Below are 18,594 nucleotides of genomic sequence, written 5' to 3' on the forward strand. Positions count from 1 at the left end.
CCGTGATGGCCCTCTGCATGAACAAGAGTCTCGCGCAGATTGCAGTGCCCTTGGAATCTGCAATATGGATTTCATTAACCTTCTTGTCCCGCTTCCGTGGCGCTGGTAAAGGTGTGAATGGGGAAAAGAAAAAGCGGAGGATGATGCTGCTTTGCTGCAGGGGTGTAATTGAGGTGATATAAAGTGCATATATTCCCCCCCCCTCGTCCACTGATTCTAGAGTTTGTTCGCCTCAGGGACAACCTCAGTTTTGGCTTTCCCTCGCACACAAGATGCGTCTCTCCACCTCCCTTCTCGCCGCGGCGGGAGCTGTCCCCCTTGCAACCGCCCAGCTCCACGAGCTCGCCGTCAAGGCTGGCCTCCAGTACTTCGGTGCTGCGACTGACACCCCCGGCTTCCGCGAGCGCGAGCCCTACCCCGAATCTTATTCCCAATACGACGCCATCCTCGAAGACCCCAAGGAGTTCGGCCAGACGACTCCCACCAACGGCCAGAAATGGCTGTTTGTCGAGCCTGAGCCGGGCGTTTTCAACTTCACTGAGGGTGACTACGTTGCCAATTTGGCCAACAGGACTAACAAGATCCTCCGCTGCCACGCCCTCGTCTGGCACAGCCAGCTTGCCCCTTGGGTTGAGACCACCGAGTGGACCAAAGAGGGTTTGAGGGAGGCAATTGTCAGACATATCACCGAGGTGGCTGGGTATTACCGTGGCCGGTGTGCCCATTGGGATGTGTTGAATGAAGCCCTTGATGAAGACGGGACATACAGGAAGAGCGTGTTTTACAATGTGCTCGGGGAGGAGTACATCCGGCTTGCCTTTGAGACTGCTGCCAAGGTCGACCCAGAGGCGAAGTTGTACTACAATGACTACGGAATCGAGAGGCCGGCCAGTGTCAAGACTGCGGGCGCGGTGAGGCTGGTCAAGATGTTGAAGGATGCCGGGATCAAGGTTGATGGCGTGGGGATGCAGGCGCATTTGCATGCGGACAACCACCCGAGTGAGGCGGATTTGATCAACACTATTGGGATGTATAAGGAGGTGGTGAAGGAGGTCGCGTTTACCGAGTTAGATGTGAGGATCAAGGTGCCGGTTGATGAGCAGAAGCTGCAGTGGCAGAGTGAGTGCTACCAGAAGGTTGTGGGGGCGTGTGTGAAGACGAAGGATGTTTGTGTGGGTATCACGATTTGGGACTTTTATGACCCTTTTAGCTGGGTGCCGCATGTGTTTCCGGGTAATGGGGCGAGTTTGTTGTGGTTTGAGGACTTTAGCAAGCACCCTGCGTATGATGGGATGGTGAACTACTTTGGGGAGTTGATTGAGGCCCAGGGTGGTAACGCTACGTGCTCGTAGAGCCTCGCAGTAGTGATGGAAACGACGCTATGCTACAAAAGACTCTGTTCTGGAAAATAAAAGCAGTGCGTTTCTGACCAGAAACCGTGTCATGTCTTGTACCAAATCCAGACCAGCTCCACGACAGACTCTTCCCTCCCTTTAGACACCCTCCCAGCCATCGGGGAATCTCTTCTTGGGGAGGCGCTTCGTACAGCTCCTTGCTGAAGTGGACGGTGGCCAGAGCCGTTTTCATGAACCATGGTCCAACTGTTTCCCACTTACTGTTGGGTATCGTCTGTAGTGCTGGTTGGCATATTGGAATAGATCTGTCGTGGCAATCAGTCCAGGTACCTCCAAATTGCTGTTTTTCGACCCTTAACATTACATACGACCATACGCAGCTGTAAATACGGGATCCCGTCCGCTCTCCCCTAGTCAAACAGCTGACGGCCAGACCAGTACTCAGGTGGGTGACCACTGGGGAATCCCTGGTGTTGTATGTTTTTGTCTCCATTTTTCGACTCCACTTGAAGTTATTGTGAGGTCTTGGCATTGTTGATGTGGTGGTGTTAGGTTGTATAGATACTTGGGAGAATGTGAGATTCGGTATGAGTAGATATTTTGTAAAAACTAGGTGTCATATATTTTGGTTTTGAGACCCCTTCTGTTGCCGATCTTCATGGACAGGACTGTGTCTGGGGGTTGTAGGGGTCTAGGGCCTGGCAACGGACAGGTCTCGTAGATCTATAGAGATCTGTTGTGGTGAGCTAGAAATCCGTATACAATATCACAATGCTTGAAATTTTTCAGGAGCTTAGAGATTCATTGAGAAGGGTTGGGGCGTTCAATCGTTCAAAATCGGGTAGTCATCCTAGGGGGGTTGTATGGGCCCACAATTAGGAAGATTTTTGAAGCTCAGGGGCTTCAGGGGGTGTTTGTCACCATGTAAACAAAGAGGAAATACAAGAGTGTTTGATGTATGCTAATCCGAACCAATGCAATATAAAAATGAGAAACTTTTATGAGTACAACCGATCTGTTCCCTTTCCAAAAGAGTGCGCTCTGCCTTTTTCATGCCTTTGTATTTGCATTCCAAGTTCCAAACGTCATCGAGTCAATCTCCTGCTTTGCTCCCTCATGCAACACATTGGAATTAAAAGTATCGCCAACATGCTCAGCATTATCTGTTGTTGCAGTTGATATGTTCATCCGTGTCTGAATGGGGGATTCCATATCTCCGATGCTTTCTGGTCAGCTGGTCAGTACCAAGCGTGCGTGAGGCTGAAGTGATTCCTGTGTAACCAACCGAATGTCATGTTTTTCGCCTTTTGTTTTCCACCGTACATCACGTTCGAGTTCCAGCTGGTGCCAATCTGCTTTGGCCGACGCAGGATTGCGTTTTGGATCTTGGCAGCAGATCCTTTTGGATATTTCCAGGCCAGTGTCGCAATAACGAGTCCCATTAGTGCGAGCACGGCCGTAGGCACACCGACCGCGATTCCGACAACATCTGAAGTCGCCAGCCCTGCAGGTGCGGAGCTAGGCTGGTTCGTGGTGTTGGCCTCCGTGTCGATGGCGTCTGGTATTGGGGCCATTGTTCGCAAGTGGGTGTGGTCATCAATGCCTAAGGAACTGTGACGTCTGCAGCCACCGACAAGGCTCCAGATGCTGCCTTGAAAGTGGATGAACGCAGAAGAAGCAGTGAGCAGGCTCTCGACCCATGGAGCGCACCTGGACGATAAATATGTGGTGTCGTGTGGAACGACTGCTTTGCTGACCATTCAGAAGATCTTCTGTACGTAGGAGCACAGAGACTTGACGTGGGAACATCGGTACCAATTAACAACGTCTTCATGTACGGTAGATTCTGTCGCCAATCAGCGGCACTCACATGCACTGCCACGTCCTGTGCATGGAGCCCAACCGAAGCCTAGCCTGCTCCGACTACATACATCACGGCATTCGTATCAGGTCAACTGTTTAACTTGCCGGTTAGACGGAGTCCTCTTATCTGAGCCGATCATGTATAAATATGTTGTGGATCGGGCACAAGCCTGTGCAGTTTTGATTCCTGACACATGTGTCTGCTTATCATTGTTGGCTTTCCCTGCCTGTCCCACAGTACCTCCAGAATGAGCAATATCCCTACTAATCTCAAGAAGAAAGGAGTATATGGACTTGCTGAGATGTCAACAACCACCGCCACGACCGTCATGCAGGAGCCCAGCTCTCAGTTCCGCGGCGACGGTAAAACATGGGACGGGTCAATAGTCAAGGTCAAAGCGAGTGATCCTGTTTACTATATAATCTACCCATTCTAGGTGTTTCTATCAATCCTAACCTAGGCCGCCCCTTAGACCTCACCAGATGCTTCTAAGCATAGAGGCAACGACGTCAGCTCATCTGTCAATTATGGCGGTCATCAGAAGGTGAAAAAGAGAATCAAGTTTGGTATGGCCCTTCCTCAGTTTCCTCAATTAAACCCCATGTGAATGAACACTTATCTATCTTACCTATCATGCAGGTGCCTGCAATGAGAGTGAGCTCAAAATGGCTTTCAGTGCACCGATTGATCCGAAAGTCTCCGAGTCAACACACACTGGACATAATTACAAATCGAACGTTCTTTATGCTGGAGCTGAGCAGGAGGTTGATGAGCTTGTTTTTGAGTAAATGTGAAAATGTGTAGAAAGTATTGGATACCTGGCGTTCAAGATGGTATTAGGCGGTTTTTGTCGATAATTTGTTGAGTGAATTATGGAAGTCATTTCCTATGTCCAGTATACGAACAATGAAAGGACATGATATCTTGATCTTACGTTACATGTGGATGATCGCGGCATTTGGCCACGATAGCCTGTGTACAACATAGATAGGCACCTGAGGGCATGTCGCTCAAGATGATTATATCTTCGTTATCGCACAGCCGGATCCACTACCCACTATTTATCTGGTCGTACGGCGGACGGATTTCCTCAAATCGATGCCCAGGATGCAGTCTCTTTCCTCGACCCTCGCACTTGAAACAGTAGTTGAAGAAGAGTAAATCGTGATAGCATGTACGGCAATGAAATCGGATCCCATGTATCAGCTTCATCCCTTTTCTGTTAGAAATCCACGCACCATAGCAGCTTGCAGAGAAGATTGGCGTACCCTGAGACAACTGTCACAAACATAATCCTTGTGCATAAGACCTGCACTCCACCAATGCCATTCGGACTGTGGAAAGACGTTTTCTCCTGTCTGCTTTCCCTCCAGAAGTGGCAGAAGGTCTCGATGCCCATGGTATATCGCAATACGGGCTGGTGGCCATTTGTTGTCGTCAGGCATTCTACCCTCTCTCAAACATACACCTCGCAGCTTTTCCACCACTTTCTTCTCCCCAGCCTTAGCCGCCCAGTGTAAAGCAGTCCAGCCGTCATCATCTGTCTCAGTAGGATCAACTTCCGGATGCTGTTCAAGCAGTTTCTCCACTACAGATAGCGAGCCACCTGATGCTGCAGCATGCAATGCGTTTCGGCCATGGTTATCCTTGGCGTTGGCTTTGTACCCTAACTTGAGGAGCTTCCCAACCATCTTGTCCTGTCCGCCCAGGGCAGCAAAGTAGAGGGCAGTACGCCCATACGCATCTTTCTCATGTCGCATAGAAGGCTCTTGTTGCCAACATGCGTCAAAGACTATATCCTCGCCGCCGAATGAAGCAGCATTTAGTATGGAACCGAAAACAGGGTGTTTGTTGTAGAGACTGGCACCCTTTCTCAGCAAGATTGTGGCAATATCAGAATGGCCTCGTCCAGCCGCAAGTGGCAGGGCGGTTATTCCAAGCTTGGCGTGCAAGAAAATGTCAACGGGAATGTCGAAGTCCACAAGCACTTGTACTACTTCCGTATGCCCTTCGCACGTCGCATAGCGCAAGGCAGTTGAACTGGCGGGGGCGCCCTTTTCAAGAAGCATACGCACAATCTCGTGGTATCCGTTGAACGCCGCCACAGTTAGTACTGTGTGTGGTTTATCCGGGGGGGCATTCCAATCTGCGCCGTTTCTGAGGAGCACCCTGACGATGTTTATGTGCCGAGCCCACATCAGAGGAGGGTATCCGCAGTTGGCGAGGATATTAACATCCGCACCATTAGCCAGTAATAACTCAACCACGCCCAGATTGTTCTGATATACAGCAAAATGGAGAGCTGAAAACCCATTGGCCTCACAATCGTTGACTCGGCAGCCAATATCCAGCGCCAGCCGAGCCATTCTCTGGTCCGAGAGAAAGGCTGCGGCATGGAGTGCAGTGTGCCCTGAGACCGGCGCGAGATTCTTGAATTCTGCACCCTGATCAAGTAGAAACTCAACGGCGTCGTGTTGCCCCATCTGGATTCCCCAGAGCAAGGGAGTTCCGCAGCAAATCATGGGCATGGGCCATTCCAACTCTGACGTTACTTCGCTATCATGCGCTTGAAACACTGTCTTGAGGAATACATTGAGAGGACCCGTCGCGCAAATTTCCATATCGGCATTTCTCTGCAGGAGCAAAGTGACAGCAGCCAGGTTACCTTTGGCCATGGCATGGTGCAAGGCGGTGTCTCCGTGAGAACTGGTTTTATTCACATCTGCTCCGGCCAGAAGAAGAGCCCTCACCATACGTTTGCCGTCGTAGTCTGCTGTTTTCTCCTTGGTGCCATCACTGTCTGGCCACCAGGAATGACTGGGGTCGGGCCTAGCCTTGATTTGCTCTGTCCTTCCAGTTTGCGGGATATCCGAGTTCTTGACCTTGCAGTGTGGAATATTTGAGTTGTGAATATGATCATGAAGGAGAGAATAAATTAGGAGATTGAATTCGCACATGCAGGCCGCCTGAAGAGGAGTGTGTGTGGTTGCTTCCGTTTCTGTGGGCGCTTGGTGCTGAATAAGAAGATCAACCATGAGCTCAAAACACTTATACGCGGCCGCTTTCAGGTCGTTGTGAACTTGTTCCACGTCCCGATCCAAATCGTCGACCAATCTTCGTGTCGAGCTGACCCATTGTGCAAATTCCGATGAGGCCGACAACCGCTCAGAAAAGTCCAGAGCGGAGGGTGTTTGAGGCTTCTTGTGGAAAATGTTCCGCAACGGTGTACCCCAGTAATTGTAAATCCGGTGTAGCCATGTCAATAGAGTGCTCTGAGTCCCATTGTCTGGGACAGACTCCAGCACCAGTTCCGAATCCTGTCTGGACTCTAGATACTCGAGTACATGTCTGTACCAGTTGTTGATGGCATACTCAAGAAGCGGCCGTCTTTGGAGGTCACATTCCAGTACTTTCCCGCCATCAACTTCGTCCTCATCAGATTCATGTAAGGTGTGGTCATCCGTATTGACAACACATTCGTTGATATACTCGAGACATTGATTGGCCATCATGAGGTGAACCACAGCCAGTCCACCACACCTATCCGCTTTGTTCACGAGGTATTCCTCCAGGCTGGAAAAGGCAAAATCCACGATTTGCTTGCCGTCTCGGTCTGGAGACTCTGGAAAAGCCACTAGACTGCCAAAGCTATGGCGAATGGAGACTGAATTCTTTTTGTTTGTCTGACCCCAGTTGATCAAGTCCTCGAATTCGACGAATCTCAACGGCCGGAGGGTGCACATGAGCCATTGGAGAGATAGATAGGCATTGGGCATGACGCATATTCTTTCCAAGGCTTTATCGTAGAAAGCATTGATCTCTTTCGGGATCTCATTCAATGCATCAAGTACCTCCTCCTCATCGGGGGCTGGGTCCCTTCGCCGAATGAATTCGTGAAATTCAGGATCCAACAGCCGTAATTTGACTAAACCGAAGCTATTGATCCAGTTCCAGGTTAGCTTTCGATCACTTCTCAAAACTGCTTCTCGGTAGGTGGTATTTGGTGCAAAACAGATTGTGTTGAGCCAGTTGGTCATCTTTGCATACTACCTAGGTAGGTAGGTATATGGAGATAGACTTACATTCCGTCTGAATTGTCCACCAAATTTTTTTTGATGATCTCAATCCACTCCGGATGTTTTCTTCTGATTATTCCCCAGTTCGACTTTTTTAGCTCCTGGTCAACCATCAACTCGATGCCGTTCGTGTGGGCGATCCCTTCCACTGCAACGTCGAATCCCCCTTCACGATCGTGACTCAGGTCCCAGCATCGGTCCTCGAGAGCCGTGTCTACATGATCTCTGCTCACGACAAGGATATGGACAGGATCATGAGATTTGAGGCACTCAAGTAACTCGAATAAGACTGCCAGCGAGTCTTTTCCATTGGGTGACTCTGTAAGAGAATCCAAGCCATCAATTACGAGGTACACCTGCCCTCGTTCCTCGGCTAGACATCGTATCGCATACTTTAGGAGCGTGTAATCAAGACTGCCGGTCTTCTTGAACTCTTGCCGCACTTTCTGCACTCCCTTGGGCAACTGGGATAGGCCTTCGCATAGTTGTCGAAGCCATGATCTTAAGAGTCGTTCTGGAAAGGATTCTTGGCGGCTTTCGCCCTCAGAAGGTTTGATACAAAACTCGTTAGAATCGAGGTAATAGTAAGCGACTATCGGGACTCCATCGGTAGCTTCTTGTTCAAGTTCTTCGATGATCGATGCACTGAGGTAATGTTAAAGAACTTCCAAAGAAGTGTACATGGAATTGCGAGTAACAAGCGACAGCAAGGGATTCGTTCGACTTACCACAATACAGTCTTCCCGCAAAAGTGCTTTCCATGAAGCCAAAGAAAGCTTTTGGGACAAACTTTCCATTTCTTGAATGCGTCCAAATTCAGAAGCCAAGACACTGTACCCTCGGTTCGGCTTTCCAAAGCTCTCTCATGTGCTGTGCGATGGTCGAACTTCGACAGCCAGTCAAGAGGTTGTTTGTCTGCAAGAAAGTCTGGGTCTTCATGTCAAGCATTAACACTCCAGAATTAGCAGATAGAAACATGAAAGCTCTCAAGGTCAGTAAGTGTAACTTACCATTCGGCTGTGCACCTGTTCGATGACCCTTTGTCACGAGATTCATGACCCCTATCCGTTGGTATCCCATGTTGCTGTTGGAGTGAACATTATGACCACTATGCTGCATCTGTCGAGCCTGGAAATTATCCTGCCAATATTCGGGACCTTCAGCGGACTTTTAGGGTGTCAGACCCAGCATAATGCCCGGTATTTAGTATACAGGTGTCAGGTGTGACTTACCAAGGTCTCCTCACACTCCAGTCTTTCGACATCTTGATCAAGCGTGTTACTTTTTGGTTGAACTTCAGAAGAGTGTAAATTGGCCGAGAGCAAATGTGGCGGAAGCGAAGGGGAGCTTTGGGGGGTGGATGGCGGGGGCGAGGGAGGGCGAAACGGTTGAGATGGTAAGCTCAAACTTGCAGCCATTTGGACTGATTACAATTTTCTGAGAGTATGTGAGAATAAAGGGGAGTAAACTATAATCAAGAAAGCAGATTCTGGCCCTCATAAAACATTGGAATGTGGTTGTTTTGTCTGATCAGGCGATGTCCAAGATGTGACAAGTTCGAGCGATTTGGAAGTTTCCTGTGGTAGTCACAAAGGTGAGCTGCCCTGTTGTCTGCCTTGGAACAAGGCAACCCCCAATTTTCCTTCTTTTATTTCTGATTGGCCTTGAATGGCAAGGCATAATAATGTGGCTGCATAAAATTGCATCTGGCTGAACGTGAGGCATCCAACTTCTCGCCGATTGACGTCCCATTCTGTGATGGGTCGCCCAAGGGTACGGCGCAGCCTTTTCCGTCCCTCTACATCCATTATTAACTTATATCGACCCTACATTCTTCACTTCCTAGCATCGATTTCACTTTTCTAGGTATCCAGGAAGTACTGTCCAGTTCTCCACCATTTTGTCACCATTCACCTTTCCTACAAGACACCTCACATTTTTGTTATTAGACAGCCTTGTGGTTGTCGAGTAGAACTCCACATCGACGACGACGATACAACGACCGTTCGAATTTTTGACTTGGAGCTATGTCTTCTGAGGAGACTAAGGTGGTTGCCACGCCTGAACCTGGCGAGCAGTGCGATGTCAAACACCTCAAACGCAGCTATGTGGATGGAAGCAATGACCCGGTGGTTACCGAGGGTGACTCGGATCCGGTCAAAAAGGAGGAAGACACAAAACATCAGTCATTTGCCCTAGTGTCGACACAAAACTTCGATAAGGATAACAATCGCACCGATACAACGCTTTTGATCAATTCCAAGCACATACTCGCCGCTCTCACAAGGGTAGTTCGTTACTATCCCGACCAAGACGAGGAATTCGACAAACCCTCTGAGCTGACATCACCATTCAATCTTCTCTATCATCATCGCAAGGAGCTTTCTGAGGAGGCTGCTAGGGTAGGCGGTGACGGTGCCCTCCATCTCAACCTTCTCCTGAGCTACCTTGACAAGCAGAAGTGGGCCGAGGCCGAGACACTCACAGCTCGAGAGAATCCTGTCATTACATTTGATCTACTTTGGTTCGTTTTTAAACCCGGCGACTTGCTATACAGGATGGTAAACGGCGAGCCTGCTTTGTACTGGCTTGTGAGCGTGTGCTATGACGAAACGCCAACAACAGGAGATTCATGGAAATACCTCGAGCTTGAGTGTCTATATCAAGCACACGACGGAAAGAAAACGGGTGTGGTGCGGGAAAGTCTCAAAATATACGAACACCAGGAATTTGCGGGCGATACCCCCGAGAAGATTACAAGCCTCTCAGTCTTTCCGCTAAAGTACCACAAAGACAGAGAAGGAATAAAAGAACGCCTTGTGAAGCGCGGACAACGATATTTGGAGCTTGTGCAAAAGCAGGGCCAAGCATATCATTACGAAGGTCTATGCAGAAGGCTTAAAACACCTCCTGGGGGCTCATACTTTTCCAGCGAAGAAAAATTTATTGGCGTCTGGCTCCCAGAAACAGTGAGTTGCCCTCATATCCGCTAGCAACCCAGCTTTGCTAAAAGATTACCATAAGGCTACCGGAAGAGTCGTCTTAGACTGTTCAACATTCATGGAAGATAATCCTTTCCACCGCGTCAATGTTTCCAATTGGAGCATCTCGAAAGGTCAGTAAACATACCATATGTTACCATGATAATACTGCTTGCAGCCTCTAAAGAGTCCAGTGGCTGAAGCAAGAGAGTCTAGACAAAACAACCGATGGCTTCGATGACCCTACACTACTCTGTCTGCCATATGTCTATGGATATTCTCTGGACATGCGATGCTGGTGTATGTTCTCTGTAGACAAGGTGAAGACGGCCGACTGGAAACATAAAGACTTTGATTCGGTTGTCCTTCCGGATGGATATAGGAAGATCATCACATCACTTGTTAAAAGTCACAAATTCGCCAGTCATACCCGAGATGAGACTGCCCTCAAAGGCAAGGGTCTGATATTTGTTTTGCATGGCCCTCCTGGGACTGGCAAAACAAGAACAGCTGGTGAGTTGCGCTTCACATGCGTTCTGTCAAAGTATTTTTGTGCCGTGGCAGCCATAGAAGTTACTCCGTACTGACAGTCATGACAGAAGCAATTGCCGAGACAACCTCAAAGCCGCTCTTGCTATTCCCAACCGGAGAACTCGGGGGTGATCTCAGAAGCATTCAGTCAGAGCTGAGGCGGCTAGTTAGATACGGCACTGCATGGAAGGCCATTCTACTTATCGATGAGGCGGATGTATTTCTGGAATCCAGACAGGTTGACGGACATGTGTCGTTGGAGCGTAATGCTCTCGTAGCAGGTAAGCAGAGGCTTTTCCCCAAGATAGCTTTGGTAAAGCATCCATAAACACGCTAACGCTTTTCCGTAACGCGAACAGTTTTCTTGAGGCAGCTCGAGTATTTCCAGGGCATCATATTTCTGACCTCTAACCGCGCCCAAATGTTCGATCCCGCAGTCAAGTCCCGCATCAACGTTATGCTGCACTACCCCTCGCCCGACAAAGAAACGCGAAAGGTGTTGTGGGCACAACGGCTAGGACCAATATTGAAACTCAAATCCTTGCCAAGATGCGAACTGGATCTAAATTCAGCAACGGAGACACTGTCGGAGTATGAGATGAACGGTCGGGAGATTTCAAATGCTGTCAACTCGGCTTTGACCATAGCCAAAGCTGATACGCTCACCCTTAACATGGACCACCTTCGGTCTGTGGCAAAAATATGGAAAGACTCACAGGAAAAGAGCGTCGAAGTGGGACCAGTTGTGGACGCAGTTCAGGAGATCAAAAGGATTCCGTCTATCAGTGAGGTTCTTAGGACACTTAAAATCCCGCTTTGGGTCTGGAAACTATTCGTTTCAGCATTCCTTGCTGGCGCTCTATTTCAAGGGTCCCTTAAAATCTTTAAGGCAAGGATAAGGTGGCGAGGGCGTCGAGCTCACAGGTGAACTGGTCTTGGGAGAGGATAGTTGAATATGCACTGAAACTGTAAGAATATGTGTTCTATAACAAGAAGGAAGATTATTAAAGGGGTAGATATGTAATAGGGGGTCTGTCAGGGGAAAAATCTTGAGAACCTTTCCTACAAATGTTCACGCGCAGTCATTGATAGAAACCAGATTTCAGCATCCCACGATATGTGCAGAAGTTGGTACATCTATGGAGATAGGTTAGGTGGGAGGCTGACGTTGACAGAGTGCCCGCTGTCAGGTCAGTTGCTTGAGACGTGAAGGGCTTTCACTCTTTGCGTATAGGCATTTTCACAAGCGCGATATGCTGTTTGGTGGACTTTCTCTTGCCTATTTTGGCTCTTGATTAGTAGGCCAAGATGTGAAAGTGGCGCGCAAGAATGGATGTCATGGGCGAATACGTTTCAGCAGCAAAAACAGTCAAGACCTGCCTATCTTGACGTACACGATGGAGAAACCAAGATCTCGGTATCACGATTGCCGATTTGAACAGCCGGAAGCAACATGACGGGTGCGGATGCAGTAGCGCTTCCCCGGCAAAATGCATGCAAACCAAGACTCCGGGGAAGACGGGAAAAGGCTAATTTCCACGTGGTAATCATCCACTTGCGCTCCGTTCAACATCTACAACTTAGCTTCGAGATGTTGATCTTCGACTGGCGGGAAGTGGTTCGACCGGGGAAGCGCACGAATTGCTTTTATGGGGAGAGAGGTGTTTTGTTGCGCGCGCATTGACGATCGATAGATCACCGTTGACCAAGATATTGACTGAACCGGGAACCAGGACAGCTACGATCACATCAAAGATTTATGCGCGAGGATATGAAGAGGGGTATGCAGGGGGTGGACTGCCGGAGGGAGGTAACTTAGCGGAGACTTGATGACAACAAAGAAGATGGGTATAAGTATAAGGGAAGACATGCGTTGGAGAATGGGTAAAGCTTTAGACAGTATCAATCAGGATCTGGATCAACATGTTGCTAAAGTCTGTCATCCTCGCTCTGGCAACGGCCACTGGCATCAGCCAGGCCAACCCAATCGCCCCCCGTCAAGGAGTCAGTTACCATTCTCATCGAATATCTCTTCATCGTACCTTACCCTTCATGCCAGTGCACCTTCCTTCCTTCACCTGTTTCTTCCTTCCTCTGCTCCTTCCTCGCACTGCTCTTTCCCTTCCAGAACTTATTCCTTCCATTGCTCCTTCCTCCCGTAGCTCCTTGCTCCCTGGGCACCTTCCATCTATACAGTTTGCAGGCGTCGTGCCTTCCCTTCCTCGCATTATCTCATGGCCTCATACCACTTACCCCTTAACACATTTACACATTAGCACTTTGACATTTTAGCACATTCACACATTACCCTTTTCTACAAACACATCCATCTTCATTAACAACGCTCAACTAACCACCTTATCACAACCAGCCTACCGGCAACGGCCCGTTCGCCCCCGCGTATTACACCACCGACTCCTCCCTCAACGGCCACACCCTTTACCTCCCCCGGAACGTCCCCCAGGGAGCCAGAATCCCCGTCCTGGTCTGGGGTAACGGCGCTTGCTCCGCCAACGGCCTCGACTTCCTCAACTTCCTGACTCAAATTGCCTCCCATGGCGTGTTTGTCATCTCTTCCGGCTCGCCCGGCGGCCAAGGCTCAACCAATGCCCAGATGATGACCCGCGCCATCGACTGGGTCACCAACACCGCCACCAAACAGCGCTATCCTTGGCTGGAAACGTCTCGAATCTCGGTCTCGGGGATGAGCTGCGGTGGCGTTGAGGCGTACACGGCGGGAGTAAACGACAACAGGGTCACCACCATCGGGATTTACAACTCGGGTCTGTTGAGTGAGCAGGAGAGCAGGAATGTTGTGCCGAGAATCAACAAGCCAATCTTCTACTTTATGGGAGGCCCCAGTGATATCGCTTTCAACAACGTGGGTGTTTCATCGCGAATGAGGGTTGGAAAGAAGCTGACAGAAGACCAGGGCGAGAGAGACTACCGACTTCTTCCGCAATCCACACCGACCTGGAAGGGCAACTTGAACGTTGGGCACGGCGGAACCTATGGTGACCAAAACGGCGGCAAGTTTGGTGTTGCTGCTGTCAGGTATTATCAGTGGGTTTTGAGAGGTAACGCGACTGCTGCCAACTTCTTCACCAACAATCAGGAGGCGAGCCGAGATGGGTGGAGTGTCGAGAGCCGAAGCTTGGGGAATCTGAGGGTGAATCCCATCTAAGCTGTTTCCATAGCTACAACTGAAGAGTGGTCCGAGCAGTGGGCGTTGGAAGGTCTCAATCGCCTCGCGATATGGTCGTACTGAGGTAGCCAGGCTACTCCTTGGTACCGGCCATATCGATTTCTATCTCGAGATTGTTTTGGAAGAGCTCCTCTATTGTCGGCTAGAAACGTCGGAAGTGTTGAAGTTGTCCAGCTTTGGCTTAGTGTGCCGAAGATCACGGTATAACAGTGAAAGTAGCTAAGACTCCCATGACTGGGTTTCACATCGAATGAGCCCTCAAGTTGGTGACATTTTCTTAAGTTCTTTTTTAGGCACCTACCTGGAGACATAACGCAGAGTTTGACTAGCGGCCACTGTTGGATGGTATTTCGGTTAATAAAGGCATTCATGACCAAAACAGTCCTAGGGTCAAGAGGAACTCGTGGATGATCATCTAATGTCAAGGTAGAGGAGAGCTCATAAATTAATATGTAATTAAGGAAGTGTAGGATGTGCTGAATGCAAGGCTTGCTGACAGCGTTAAGTATGCATGGCCGTTGCCGTTTGGCCTTCGGAAACCGATGGCGTAACTGGACACGCTTTGGAGCTGCCTGCAACGCCGTAGATGGCACTTTTATAATGCCGATTATTTCCATTTTGGTATTTGTCTAGATTTTCGGGGTGAAGAAGAAACCTCCATCCCGTCATCATACTTGTTCTAGGCACCTCATCCCCCTTTTCGGATTTCGAGCCAACTTCTCGGATTAGAAGAAATCTACCTCTAGTAACCTCTCTACCTCTTTCTTCAGGGAGCCCTTCTCTGGGCCTAAACTCTGAACCGATTTCAGTAATACTGAGGTCACGGGGACAGCCGGCCGAGGTGCTTCGTCAGTAATTGAAGGGGCAGGTAGACTCTCTCCCCTGAGGTAGCTGATGGGAGACGGAGCTTGATATGGCCATTGCCCCCGAAATGCATTACTCAGACAGAGCCGAAGTGCTTTGTTGTCCATGTGGTCTGCAGCAGGGCACACAAGCAAATGCATCTACCCAGCCAAGATGAATGTATGTATATGATGTCGAGCGCGGACATTCTGGACGTACTATCGAGGCTACTGTGCGTATGTTCAGCTATCCTGGCGGCTATAACTTCAGGGAGCTTCAACCTCTACTGCGGACCGTACCTCTTCTGTTTCAACTTTTGTGCCGTTTGTCTTGACACGATGGGGAGCATCTAAATTACTGGTCCTCGGTTGCGATTTGGCGCAATTGCCCCGTCACCCATGCTATCCCGAGATACCGTTGGCAGCAACCGACGTTACTGGCTACTTGTGGGCCAAGATGATTGGACGTGGTCGGCTGTGGCGCTTTGAGCTGTTTCCCATGCACGAGTAGGAATCGCCGAACGACTTGGGTTTTGCACCAGATATTGGGCGCTCTCGTCTATGAGGGCAAGCGACGTTCGATATTTTTCTCCTGCCGTAATCGTGCACAAAGGGCGCAAAGCGTGTCTATAGGGATCTCGTTTTATCCTCTCACATATTTTGTTTCAACAGCGAGACCCCAATTCTCGAAATATTCCTGGGATAAGTACCATGGTAGGATCCCTTTCGACATAGGAAAACGCGGCCGGACGCTAACTGCCGCCAATCCGCCTTTAGGCTCCGAAGGGACTCCGCCGGATCGCCCCAGCGCACGACGTCCCTGACAACACGACCATCGAGTACGTTGCACCGATCCAACGACTAAAGGCCTGTCTAATAGCATAGTATCATCGCAATCCACGGCTTGGGCACCGAGTCGCCGCGGACATGGGAGTTCAAGAAGAAAGGAAGAGGCGGGGTGGTGAGCTGGTTGTCGGACAGCGACATGCTGCCGGCAGCTCTACCTGAGGCCCGCATATTCACCTACGATTGGAACGCAAACTTACTCAAAGATGCACCCGTACAAACGCTGCTCGGCCATGCTGACACGCTGCTCAAACTTGTTTCCGAAGGCCGCGGTTCGCAAACGCGACCGATCATCTTCGTTGCTTCTTGTTTTGGGGGCCTTATCCTGGCTGAGGTATGTCCCGATGGATTGACGGCGGACAGCGGTTAACATCCCTAGGCTGTTAATCGAGCAGCCCAGGTAGGCAGCGACTACCGACATATTCTGCTTTCCACTGTCGGGGTCGTTTTCCTCGCCACTCCGTTCCAGGGCAGCGATGCCGCCCAGCAGGCTCGGTGGCGGGTGCTGGTTGCCGGCATTATGGGAGAGCAAGCCTCCGACCAGCTCATACAAGACCTCGAGCAGAAACACGACTTCGTTCGCCAGCGTATCCAGAAATTTACCGAGATCGCGAATGCCGAGGCGGTCCGACTGCCCCTGTATTGCTTCTTTGAAATAAAGGAGACAGAGATATTAAGAGCCATTCTACCACGAGGTTGGGCGAAGACGCTGACTGAGCGTGTATTGAAGAAGATTGTACGTTAATTTTATCGCGATTCATAATGTAGCTGACGCAGGATAGCTTGTGACGGAGTCCTCGGCTTGCCTCCATGGTTTCCATCGTCAGGGGCTAGATGCAACCCATTCGGGCATGAACAAATTCGAGGGTCCAGAATGCCCCAACTTTAAACTCGTTAAAGATGCGATCAAGCAATTCGCTGAAAATGCACCTGCCGTTTTAACGCGGCGGAAGAACTGTGAGTTAAACCATCCCCTCTGAGCGGCTGCTACGGCTAGGATCCTGCTAACATGATGAAGTACCTGGCAAGCGGCACTGGATTGTCCCGTTTGGACGTAACAAGGAATTTGTCGGCCGTGAAAAGATTCTCCAGGACCTTCTCGGGAGGATCCATCCTAGTGCAGATAAGGATGACTGCCAGCGGACCGCAATCGAAGGCCTGGGAGGGGTGGGAAAGACGCAGGTCGCGCTCGAGGTTGCTTTTCGCGTCAGCAACGAGCACCCGAACTGCTCGGTCTTCTGGGTTCCCGCTGTGGATGTCACCAGTTTTGAGAACGCATACCGTACTATCGGTCAGCAACTTACGGTGCCCGGGATCGATGAAGTGAAGGCAGATATTAAAGCACTTGTCAAGACAGCCTTGAGTCGTGAAAGTACGGGTAGCTGGCTTTTGATCATCGACAACGCTGATGACAGAAAGCTACTCCTTAGCGACACTGCCCTTACCGACTATCTTCCATTCAGCCGGAAAGGATCTATTCTATTCACAACGCGAACACACGAAGTCGCGGTTAAGCTAGTGGGGCCTAAGAGTCACATTATCTCAGTTGAAGAAATGAGCAGAGACGAAGCCTTTAAGCTATTGCAGAAAGGCTTAAAGGGAGATCAGATACGTGATACGGCAAGCACTATCGCGCTACTGGAATTTCTTACCAATCTCCCTCTAGCGATACAGCAGGCGTCTGCTTACATGGCCGAGAAGCAGATCTCAACTACACAATACCTTGGACTATGCAAGTCCAGTGACGAGGATATGATCGAGCTACTAAGCCGGGACTTTGAGGACCGACACCGATATCAGGGCATTCAAAACCCTGTCGCCACAACTTGGCTAATTTCGTTCCGGCATATCTCAGATCACGACCCGCTGGCGGCGGACTACCTCAGGTTTATGTGCTTCCTAGCTGGGAAGGATATTCCGCAATCTCTGCTGCCACCGGCCGGGAGGCTAAGGACTGTTGACGCTATTGGGACTCTGAAGGCGTATGCATTTATCTCCCAACGGAAGGAGCCAGATACTTACGACATCCATCGGCTGGTCCAAATATCGATGTTACGCTGGTTAGCCCAAAAGGGAGAGCGAAAGGAATGGACCGCCAAAGTGCTACAACGGCTTGATAATGTGTTTCCCTATCCGGATCACGGCAATAAAGAAGTATGGATGAGCTATCTTCCGCATACGCAATATGTTTTGGAACTGCGGGAGAGGGCGGATGACGAGGAGGCGCCAACAGGTCTTCTGTCCAAAGTGGGCCAGAGCTTTTATAATTTAGGAAAATATAAGGAGGCCGAGCAAATGTATCGGCAGACGCTACAGCTATCTGAGAAGGTGTTGGGTAAGGAGCATCCCGACACACTTACGAGCATGAACGACCTTGCGCTTGTGCTCTATAGCCAGGGGAAGTACGAGGAGGCCGCGAAGATACATCGGCAGGAGCTACAGCTATCTGAGAAGGTGTTGGGTAAGGAGCATCCCGGCACACTTACCAGCATGAACAACCTTGCGAGTGTGCTCAATAGCCAGGGGAAGTACGAGGAGGCCGAGCAGATGCATCGGCAGACGCTACAGCTACGTGAGAAGGTGTTGGGTAAGGAGCATCCCGACACACTTACGAGCATGAACGACCTTGCGCTTGTGCTTAATAGCCAGGGGAAGTACGAGGAGGCCGAGCAGATACATCGGCAGACGCTACAGCTATGTGAGAAGGTGTTGGGTAAGGAGCATCCCAACACACTTACCAGTATGAACAACCTTGCGCTTGTGCTCTATAGCCAAGGGAAGTACGAGGAGGCCGAGCAGATACATCGAATGAACGCGGCAGCTAAGAGTATCTACATGGGGTAAGAGCATCCCGACACACTTACAAGCATGAAACAACCTTGCGCTTGTGCTCC

At 50.0% G+C, this 18,594-nt stretch overlaps 7 protein-coding genes across 7 annotated transcripts in view, besides 1 other annotated feature; 5 read left to right on the forward strand and 2 right to left on the reverse strand.

Annotated features, from left to right (window-relative positions):
* Positions 1 to 272: 272 nt before the first annotated feature.
* PODANS_2_10280 (uncharacterized protein) lies at positions 273 to 1,352 on the forward strand (the record flags this gene model as incomplete). The annotated part of the gene is made up of 1 exon (XM_001911804.1): positions 273 to 1,352. One exon carries the CDS (start codon positions 273 to 275, stop codon positions 1,350 to 1,352), a length of 1,080 nt encoding a protein of 359 aa, XP_001911839.1.
* A 365-nt stretch (positions 1,353 to 1,717) lies between these two features.
* Positions 1,718 to 1,841: a sequence feature (rRNA 5S).
* A 564-nt stretch (positions 1,842 to 2,405) lies between these two features.
* On the reverse strand, positions 2,406 to 2,929 carry PODANS_2_10290 (uncharacterized protein; the record flags this gene model as incomplete). Its single annotated transcript, XM_001911805.1, has 2 exons — positions 2,406 to 2,581; positions 2,641 to 2,929. The coding sequence occupies 2 exons, from the start codon at positions 2,927 to 2,929 to the stop codon at positions 2,406 to 2,408; spliced, it is 465 nt and encodes a 154-aa protein (XP_001911840.1).
* A 537-nt stretch (positions 2,930 to 3,466) lies between these two features.
* On the forward strand, positions 3,467 to 3,826 carry PODANS_2_10300 (uncharacterized protein; the record flags this gene model as incomplete). Its single annotated transcript, XM_001911806.1, has 2 exons — positions 3,467 to 3,616; positions 3,692 to 3,826. The coding sequence occupies 2 exons, from the start codon at positions 3,467 to 3,469 to the stop codon at positions 3,824 to 3,826; spliced, it is 285 nt and encodes a 94-aa protein (XP_001911841.1).
* Positions 3,827 to 4,427: 601 nt separating this feature from the next.
* PODANS_2_10310 (uncharacterized protein) lies at positions 4,428 to 7,256 on the reverse strand (the record flags this gene model as incomplete). The annotated part of the gene is made up of 1 exon (XM_001911807.1): positions 4,428 to 7,256. The coding sequence occupies one exon, from the start codon at positions 7,254 to 7,256 to the stop codon at positions 4,428 to 4,430; it is 2,829 nt and encodes a 942-aa protein (XP_001911842.1).
* Positions 7,257 to 9,322: 2,066 nt separating this feature from the next.
* PODANS_2_10320 (uncharacterized protein) lies at positions 9,323 to 11,735 on the forward strand (the record flags this gene model as incomplete). The annotated part of the gene is made up of 5 exons (XM_001911808.1): positions 9,323 to 10,264; positions 10,320 to 10,410; positions 10,484 to 10,789; positions 10,876 to 11,088; positions 11,167 to 11,735. 5 exons carry the CDS (start codon positions 9,323 to 9,325, stop codon positions 11,733 to 11,735), a joined length of 2,121 nt encoding a protein of 706 aa, XP_001911843.1.
* A 1,686-nt stretch (positions 11,736 to 13,421) lies between these two features.
* PODANS_2_10330 (uncharacterized protein) lies at positions 13,422 to 13,991 on the forward strand (the record flags this gene model as incomplete). Its single annotated transcript, XM_001911809.1, has 1 exon — positions 13,422 to 13,991. One exon carries the CDS (start codon positions 13,422 to 13,424, stop codon positions 13,989 to 13,991), a length of 570 nt encoding a protein of 189 aa, XP_001911844.1.
* A 1,848-nt stretch (positions 13,992 to 15,839) lies between these two features.
* PODANS_2_10340 (uncharacterized protein) overlaps positions 15,840 to 18,594 on the forward strand; it is a gene marked incomplete at both ends in the record, with an annotated part of 3,944 nt that continues 1,189 nt past the window's right edge. The window contains 4 exons of the mRNA XM_001911810.1: positions 15,840 to 16,034; positions 16,080 to 16,436; positions 16,528 to 16,657; positions 16,719 to 18,541. Of these exons, the coding sequence (XP_001911845.1) occupies positions 15,840 to 16,034; positions 16,080 to 16,436; positions 16,528 to 16,657; positions 16,719 to 18,541 (2,505 nt within the window). The remainder of the gene's footprint in view (positions 16,035 to 16,079; positions 16,437 to 16,527; positions 16,658 to 16,718; positions 18,542 to 18,594) is intronic.

The sequence above is a fragment of the Podospora anserina genome, chromosome 2 (genome assembly GCF_000226545.1).
Source record: "Podospora anserina S mat+ genomic DNA chromosome 2, supercontig 2".
Classification (NCBI taxonomy): Eukaryota; Fungi; Ascomycota; class Sordariomycetes; order Sordariales; family Podosporaceae; genus Podospora; species Podospora anserina.